We start from the raw sequence: 8,978 nt of genomic DNA, 5'->3' as shown, positions 1-8,978 counted from the left end.
CTAGTCCAGTCTAGTCTAGTCTAGTCCAGTCTAGTTTAGTCTAGTCTAGTCCAGTCTAGTCTAGTCCAGTCCAGTCCAGTCCAGTCCAGTCTAGTCTAGTCTAGTCCAGTCTAGTCTAGTCCAGTCCAGTCTAGTCCAGTCTAGTCTAGTCTAGTCTAGTCCAGGCTAGTCCAGTCTAGTCCAGTCTAGTCTAGTCTAGTCTAGTCTAGTCCAGTCTAGTCTAGAGTAGTCCAGTCTAGTCTAGCCCAGTCTAGTCTAGTCCAGTCTAGTCTAGTCTAGTCCAGTCCAGTCTAGTCCAGTCTAGTCTAGTCCAGTCTAGTCCAGTCCAGTCTAGTCTAGTCTAGTCTAGTCCAGTCTAGACTAGTCCAGTCTAGTCCAGGCTAGTCCAGTCCAGTCTAGTCCAGTCTAGTCTAGTCTAGTCTAGTCCAGTCCAGTCTAGTCTAGTCTAGTCTAGTCTAGTCCAGTCTAGACTAGTCCAGTCTAGTCCAGGCTAGTCCAGTCCAGTCTAGTCCAGTCTAGTCTAGTCCAGTCCAGTCTAGTCTAGTCTAGTCTAGTCTAGTCCAGTCTAGACTAGTCCAGTCTAGTCCAGGCTAGTCCAGTCCAGTCTAGTCCAGTCTAGTCTAGTCCAGTCTAGTCCAGTCTAGGTCACTGACTGTTGAATAGGTCTGTCCCAGTTGATGTACCTGTATACTATTGTTTGTTTGTTTTGTCTGCGTATATGATTGTTTGTGTTTGTTTTGTACTTGTATACGTTTGTTTGTTTCGTTCCTGTGTATTCTTGTTTGTTTTGTACCTGTGTATTCTTGTTTGTTTCGTTCCTGTGTATTCTTGTTTGTTTTGTTCCTGTGTATTCTTGTTTGTTTCGTTCCTGTGTATTCTTGTTTGTTTTGTACCTGTGTATTCTTGTTTGTTTTGTTCCTGTGTATTCTTGTTTGTTTCGTACCTGTGTATTCTTGTTTGTTTTGTACCTGTGTATTCTTGTTTGTTTCGTACCTGTGTATTCTTGTTTGTTTTGTACCTGTGTATTCTTGTTTGTACCTGTGTATTCTTGTTTGTTTTGTACCTGTGTATTCTTGTTTGTTTTGTTCCTGTGTATTCTTGTTTGTTTTGTACCTGTGTATTCTTCTTTGTTTCGTTCCTGTGTATTCTTGTTTGTTTTGTACCTGTGTATTCTTGTTTGTTTCGTTCCTGTGTATTCTTGTTTGTTTTGTTCCTGTGTATTCTTGTTTGTTTTGTACCTGTATATTCTTGTTTGTTTTGTACCTGTGTATTCTTGTTTGTTTCGTTCCTGTGTATTCTTGTTTGTTTTGTTCCTGTGTATTCTTGTTTGTTTTGTACCTGTGTATTCTTGTTTGTTTTGTACCTGTGTATTCTTGTTTGTTTCGTTCCTGTGTATTCTTGTTTGTTTTGTACCTGTGTATTCTTGTTTGTTTCGTACCTGTGTATTCTTGTTTGTTTCGTTCCTGTGTATTCTTGTTTGTTTTGTACCTGTGTATTCTTGTTTGTTTCGTTCCTGTGTATTCTTGTTTGTTTTGTACCTGTGTATTCTTGTTTGTTTTGTACCTGTGTATTCTTGTTTGTTTCGTTCCTGTGTATTCTTGTTTGTTTCGTACCTGTGTATTCTTGTTTGTTTCGTTCCTGTGTATTCTTGTTTGTTTTGTACCTGTGTATTCTTGTTTGTTTTGTACCTGTGTATTCTTGTTTGTTTTGTTCCTGTGTATTCTTGTTTGTTTTGTACCTGTGTATTCTTGTTTGTTTTGTACTTGTATACGTTTGTTTGTTTCGTTCCTGTGTATTCTTGTTTGTTTTGTACCTGTGTATTCTTGTTTGTTTCGTTCCTGTGTATTCTTGTTTGTTTTGTACCTGTGTATTCTTGTTTGTTTTGTACCTGTATATTCTTGTTTGTTTTGTACCTGTGTATTCTTGTTTGTTTTGTACCTGTATATTCTTGTTTGTTTTGTACCTGTGTATTCTTGTTTGTTTTGTACCTGTGTATTCTTGTTTGTTTCGTACCTGTATATTCTTGTTTGTTTCGTTCCTGTGTATTCTTGTTTGTTTTGTACCTGTGTATTCTTGTTTGTTTCGTTCCTGTGTATTCTTCTTTGTTTCGTTCCTGTATATTCTTCTTTGTTTCGTTCCTGTGTATTCTTGTTTGTTTCGTTCCTGTGTATTCTTGTTTGTTTTGTACCTGTATATTCTTCTTTGTTTCGTTCCTGTATATTCTTGTTTGTTTTGTACCTGTGTATTCTTGTTTGTTTTGTACCTGTGTATTCTTGTTTGTTTCGTTCCTGTATATTCTTCTTTGTTTCGTTCCTGTGTATTCTTGTTTGTTTTGTACCTGTGTATTCTTGTTTGTTTCGTTCCTGTGTATTCTTGTTTGTTTTGTACCTGTGTATTCTTCTTTGTTTCGTTCCTGTATATTCTTCTTTGTTTCGTTCCTGTGTATTCTTGTTTGTTTTGTACCTGTATATTCTTCTTTGTTTCGTTCCTGTATATTCTTGTTTGTTTTGTACCTGTGTATTCTTGTTTGTTTCGTTCCTGTATATTCTTCTTTGTTTCGTTCCTGTGTATTCTTGTTTGTTTCGTTCCTGTATATTCTTCTTTGTTTCGTTCCTGTATATTCTTCTTTGTTTCGTTCCTGTGTATTCTTGTTTGTTTCGTTCCTGTATATTCTTCTTTGTTTCGTTCCTGTGTATTCTTGTTTGTTTTGTTCCTGTGTATTCTTGTTTGTTTTGTTCCTGTGTATTCTTGTTTGTTTCGTTCCTGTGTATTCTTCTTTGTTTCGTTCCTGTATATTCTTCTTTGTTTCGTTCCTGTATATTCTTCTTTGTTTCGTTCCTGTATATTCTTCTTTGTTTCGTTCCTGTGTATTCTTGTTTGTTTCGTCCCAGGTGTCCTCTTCAGCATCGAGGTCACGTCCACCTACTTTGCGGTCAGAAACTACTGGAGGGGATACTTTGCAGCTACATTCAGTGCCTTCATATTCAGAGTGTTATCAGTGTTCAATAAAGACGCAGGTATGTGTCAGGGTTTGGACACTGTCTGGGTTTGCATAAATAGAACCAGAGCCTTTTTACTGGTGGGTCTGAACCATGGGACTGGAAAAGTGTCTGTGCATCAAATACACACTAGAGGGCGCTGGGGATTCAACATACGTCTGTAGAAGAAACAAGAGAAAGAAAGGACGAACATACAGGAAGTATTCACACATACAGAGGAACTGAAGGAACGAACTACAGAGTGTCCTCTAGACCTGGTCCTCTAGACCCGGTCCTCTAGACCTGGTCCTCTAGACCTGGTCCTTCAGACCCGGTCCTTCAGACCCTGTCCTCTAGACCCTGTCCTTTAGATCTGGTCCTTCAGACCCTGTCCTCTAGACCCGGTCCTTCAGACCCTGTCCTCTAGACCCTGTCTTTCAGACCCTGTCCTTCAGACCCTGTCCTTCAGACCCTGTCTTTCAGACCCTGTCCTTCAGACCCTGTCTTTCAGACCCTGTCCTCTAGACCCGGTCCTTCAGACCCTGTCCTTTAGATCTGGTCCTTCAGACCCTGTCCTCTAGACCCGGTCCTTCAGACCCTGTCCTCTAGACCCTGTCTTTCAGACCCTGTCTTTCAGACACTGTCCTTCAGACCCTGTCTTTCAGACCCTGTCCTTCAGACCCTGTCCTTCAGACCCTGTCTTTCAGACCCTGTCCTTCAGACCCTGTCCTTCAGACCCTGTCTTTCAGACCCTGTCCTTCAGACCCTGTCTTTCAGACCCTGTCCTTCAGACCCTGTCTTTCAGACCCTGTCCTTCAGACCCTGTCCTTCAGACCCTGTCTTTCAGACCCTGTCCTTCAGACCCTGTCTTTCAGACCCTGTCCTTCAGACCCTGTACTTCAGACCCTGTCTTTCAGACCCTGTCCTTCAGACCCTGTCCTTCAGACCCTGTCTTTCAGACCCTGTCGTCTAGACCCGGTCCTTCAGACCCTGTCCTCTAGACCCTGTCTTTCAGACCCTGTCTTTCAGACCCTGTCCTTCAGACCCTGTCTTTCAGACCCTGTCTTTCAGACCCTGTCCTTCAGACCCTGTCTTTCAGACCCTGTCCTTCAGACCCTGTCCTTCAGACCCTGTCTTTCAGACCCGGTCCTTCAGACCCTGTCCTTCAGACCCTGTCTTTCAGACCCGGTCCTTCAGACCCTGTCCTTCAGACCCTGTCTTTCAGACCCTGTCCTTCAGACCCTGTCCTTCAGACCCTGTCTTTCAGACCCTGTCCTTCAGACCCTGTCTTTCAGACCCTGTCCTTCAGACCCTGTCCTTCAGACCCTGTCTTTCAGACCCGGTCCTTCAGACCCTGTCCTTCAGACCCTGTCTTTCAGACCCGGTCCTTCAGACCCTGTCCTTCAGACCCTGTCTTTCAGACCCGGTCCTTCAGACCCTGTCCTTCAGACCCTGTCCTTCAGACCCTGTCTTTCAGACCCTGTCCTTCAGACCTGGGGCCTCATGTATAAAGTGTGCGTACACACAAAAACCTGGCGTACGCCCTTTTCCACGCTCATGTTCAGATGTATAAAGACTGAAATGACCGTGGAAATGTGCGCTCCTTCACGCCCACTCCACAGCTGGAGTATGAACGTTTCTAGTGTTTGGAACCTTTGGAGACACTTAGAGGAGACACTGAGGAACTGTTCATAATGTGACAAAGGTCGTTCCTCCGACTGATGTGCACATCAGAGATACACAGAAGAACAATGAACACACAGACACGTCATCCTACTGTCAGAGCAGCACATCCACCACCAGAACCAGAACCAGACCAACCCTGGACCCATCAGAGCCAGTCCTGCCCAGGAGGACATTAAACAACAACCACATAAAGAGACAAGGACCCACAATTCATTGGTTGATGAATATAGTGTTCATGTCTGTGAGAACATTTATTAGTCGGTCCAGTCGCTCATTGACTCCGCCCATTGTCCTCATGATGTCCTCTGGTGACTCGGGTCAGTACAGACCCATGTCGGTCGGACGGGCATCAGCAGTGGGCTGTGGCGGACCGGAGGACCGGCTAACACTGGGCAGGAGGATGACAGGAGGATGGTCCTGGTCTGAGCGTCTGCTGTGGCACTGGTGGAGATAATAATTTGAGTGATTCAACAGGAGTCAGTCTGTGATTTCCTGACATGATCACACATGAACCTTTATCTAGTTTATCTGTGATCAGACTGTGGATGACCTGTAGAATGAACTCATGTGTGACTGACACTAACACTAAATACATATTTATCTTGGGGGTGATCCGCATCAGCCCTGTAAGAAAAGTGTCACAATATCAGCGACTCTTTCCTCAAACAGTCTCAGTTCGTCTCTTTTCTCCTTCCGCCTGTTTTGTCCTCCGCTTCGCGTCCACCTTGACGTCATCGTCTGATCCTGCAGACAGGGGAATCCCAGAGGGAACCCCACCTGCAGACCCCGTTTATGCTGATTTGCATATTTAAATGTGGGCGTGGAGAGGGAGGAGTCAGGTACTCCCACATATGCGCTCAATTCCAGCTGATTGGAATGTATAAAGGACGTGTACGTGGATTCAGGCGTACGCACAGTTTCATACATCTGGATTTTTTTGTGCGTTCGGACTTTTCTGGATTTGGGCGTACGGCAGGTTTACGTATGAAATCCACGCAAGTCTGTGAACATGAGGCCCCTGGTCCTTGTCCTTCCAGTCACCATCACTGCTCTGTTCAGGACCAAGTTTCGTATGGATTTCCCCTTTGACCTCCAGGAGCTGCCAGCCTTCGCCATCATCGGGTCAGACACTGAACACACACACACACACACACACACACACACACACACACACACACACAGTGTTTCATCACTGTGTCCTGTGTGTGTGTGACATCCTCACTTACTTACACATTGGATATACATTGTTGAACTTGATGACTCAGACTTGGTTTATTATTATTATTATTATTATTATTATTATTATTATTATTATTATTATTATTATTATTATCATCATCAGTATTTTATTATTATTTTTTTAATTTATGTATTTATTGTTATTGTGACTGGGTGTGTGATGGTCAGTGGTTCCATCTGTGCAGAATCTTCTGTGGGTTCCTGGGGGCGTTCTTCGTTTATCTCAACAGAAACATCGTCCTGTTCATGAGACGACAAAACTGGATGACCAGGTTCCTGACAAAACAGTGAGTTCTCCTTCTTCTTCTTCTTCTTCTTCTTCTTCTCCTTTCTTTCCTCCCTCCTCTCCCTTCCTCGTCCTCCTTCCTCCTCTTCTCCCTCCTCTCCTTCCTCCTCCTCCTCCTGTGCATCCATGTCCTTTGTAACTTCACTGAATAATGTTTAAATGCATAAATAAATGGTTGGTTCAGACCAAATGTAGGAAGTTTTGAAGGTTCAAATCATCTACTCTCAGTCAGACGAATATTCACAGATCACATGGATATTAAAAAAACTAAAACCTAAAACTAAACTTTAGACTGTTTGCGTTGTTCTTCTGTCAGACCTTTAGGAGGACATTTGTTTGTCTGGACATTGGACTGATTTGACAGTATTTCATGTATTGACTGGAGTCAGGTGACTTCCTCTGCTCAGTTCAGTGGTTTGTAGTGGGTGTTCTGTCAAACCAAAGCCTCTCTTTTGTCCACAGTGGATGGGCTGTTGTTCTCCAAGGCTGATCTCCTGGTTTGGTCAGTTCTATTTTGGGCTTTTAGATAAAATAGGTCAGGTGGGGTGGTTCACAGTCATATATTTAGACTTTGGACTAGATATTAACACGATAGTGTGATTTTACACCATCCGGAGTCGGTACAAGGGCTTTTATTTTCAAACCTGGATCTTCTGTTGGACCGTCAATATTCAGCAGACATGTCCTTAGTGGGACTTCCAAACAGTTCATGGACCCTGCTAGTGCACACAAGGGTGGGGGGGCGTCATCTGGGGAACGTTTAGAGACTGCTGTCAGGTCCAGGAGTACTGATGCAGGTGGAATCAGGAGGAGGACAAACCAAACACTAATAAGTTCATCAACAAACTGAAGGGAGCATCGACCTCTGAACATCTGCATGGAGGTCATGCTGGACTGTGAACCGTTGTCAGTTTGTCCACAGGCGTCTTATGACCATCGTATATATCGGCTAAAATTTACTTTGGGGGTCAAATGAGTGTCCATTTTTGTCAAAAAAAACAAACAAACAGTTGTCCTACAGTCACAGAAGTGTGTGTAAATAATGCTAATCCATTAGTGCACAGACTACTGATATTCTCTGACAGTGGAAGCTCTATTTTCATAAATATTGGATTTGGAATAGCACGTGTATGTGAAAACTTTTGCTGGTGGACGGACGTGACATTACCCATGATGCTCTGGTCAGTCCCAGTACTTTATTAGGAATAAACTTCTAGACTTCCTATTGCTAATTGTGCTCTTCTTCATAAATGTTGGTATTGTGGATCTAAAACAATCCCAGCTGACACAAAAACACTAAATGTGTCAGTGGACGGATGTGACATGGTTGTTGTGGATCCCATCATACTGATGCTCTGCAGCCATGTCAGCGTTTACACTAATGATCCCTGTGCAAAAACTAGGAGCACTATTATTTATTGGATAGTTTAGCATCAGACTAAAGAGGAAAGAACAATCTAGAATTGTTCTTTGTGTCTAAAAATGCTTCTTATTGTAAAAGTGTTGATGTAAACAGTGCTGTGTGCCATTCTTCATGTATGTATTGGTGGAACAGAAGCAGGATGGATCAGCACCATACTCCAGATTGAACCTGTACAAATAAAACATGTGATATGGAGGAGAGAATCTGGGAAGAAAAACTGGGGAATCCAAAAGAAGAGAAGATTTGTTTTTCAGCTCAGTTCAGTTCAAATAGAACTTGTCCATTTGTGACATGAAAATATAGCATTAATTGTGCTGAAATGGTTCATTTTGGAGCTGAAAACATAGTTCATATGAGCATCAACATGTTGAACAGAACTGAAATCCTGTCCATTTGAACAACTGTCATTTACCAACACAAAGTTCCTTTGGATTCACTGAGACTGATTTAATATGAACACAGACACAAAGAAGAGCTGTGAACACATGTGAGCCGCTATACAAATATAAATATATAAATATATAAATATATATATATATATATATATACATATATGTATATGTGTGTATATATATATATATATATGTGTGTGTGTGTATATATATATATATATGTATATATATATATATATATATATATATATATATATATATATATATATATATATATATATATATATATATATATATTAGTGCTGGGCATCGATTAAAATTTTTAATCACAATTAATCGCATAGTTATTGGGGGAGGTTGCCGGCATCAACAGTGTGTATTTCCTTTCAGTGATATTTCAGACTGCAGTACTCCGCTGATAAAAATAATTGCACATGTCAGTGCTTCCAAACACCTGTGTCCCCCCCCCCCACCACCACCACCACCATCTGAAGACATTTAAATGAAAATGTCCATGGAACAGACCGCTACTGTTACACATGTTTATGTCCACACAGGTTTATTTACACTTGTGAGTGATTGACAGGAGTCTTAGTCCCACTAATCAGTACTAATACTAATAAGAACAATAATATGTGATGTTCAGGTGTTCAAAGTAAACAAAGGGGGCCTCTAGTGGTGGGAATAAGTGTCACTAACGTATGTTTTGTCCTTTTGGTGTTCCCGTAGTCAGTTCAGACATAAGAAGGAACTAACAGACACGTTTCTGTCACTCTGTATGGTGTTATGGAAATTTTTTCTCTGCTGCTGGTGAATAATGAAATAGAGACATCTGCCGGCCGACAATGTTTTATTTCTTTGCAAAGAAAGGTCAGTTCTGCACACGAGTGGCGTTTCTGAAGAAAAGACAAAGAGCTTCTCACAAGGTCCACCTTTTATAGGGTGAATCACATTTGCCAGTGACACCTCCAGTC

At 41.9% G+C, this 8,978-nt stretch overlaps 1 protein-coding gene across 1 annotated transcript in view; it reads left to right on the top strand.

Annotated features, from left to right (window-relative positions):
* Positions 1-6,207, top strand: part of LOC115416702 (chloride channel protein 1-like) — a gene marked incomplete at its 5' end in the record, with an annotated part of 49,554 nt that extends 43,347 nt beyond the window's left edge. The window contains 3 exons of the mRNA XM_030130552.1: positions 2,892-3,017; positions 5,702-5,786; positions 6,089-6,207. Coding sequence (XP_029986412.1) covers positions 2,892-3,017; positions 5,702-5,786; positions 6,089-6,194 — 317 coding nt within the window. The remainder of the gene's footprint in view (positions 1-2,891; positions 3,018-5,701; positions 5,787-6,088) is intronic.
* Positions 6,208-8,978: the final 2,771 nt, after the last annotated feature.

Source organism: Sphaeramia orbicularis, unplaced genomic scaffold (assembly GCF_902148855.1).
Source record: "Sphaeramia orbicularis unplaced genomic scaffold, fSphaOr1.1, whole genome shotgun sequence".
NCBI classification, from domain to species: Eukaryota; Metazoa; Chordata; class Actinopteri; order Kurtiformes; family Apogonidae; genus Sphaeramia; species Sphaeramia orbicularis.
This window is presented reverse-complemented; position numbering and strand designations above follow the sequence as displayed.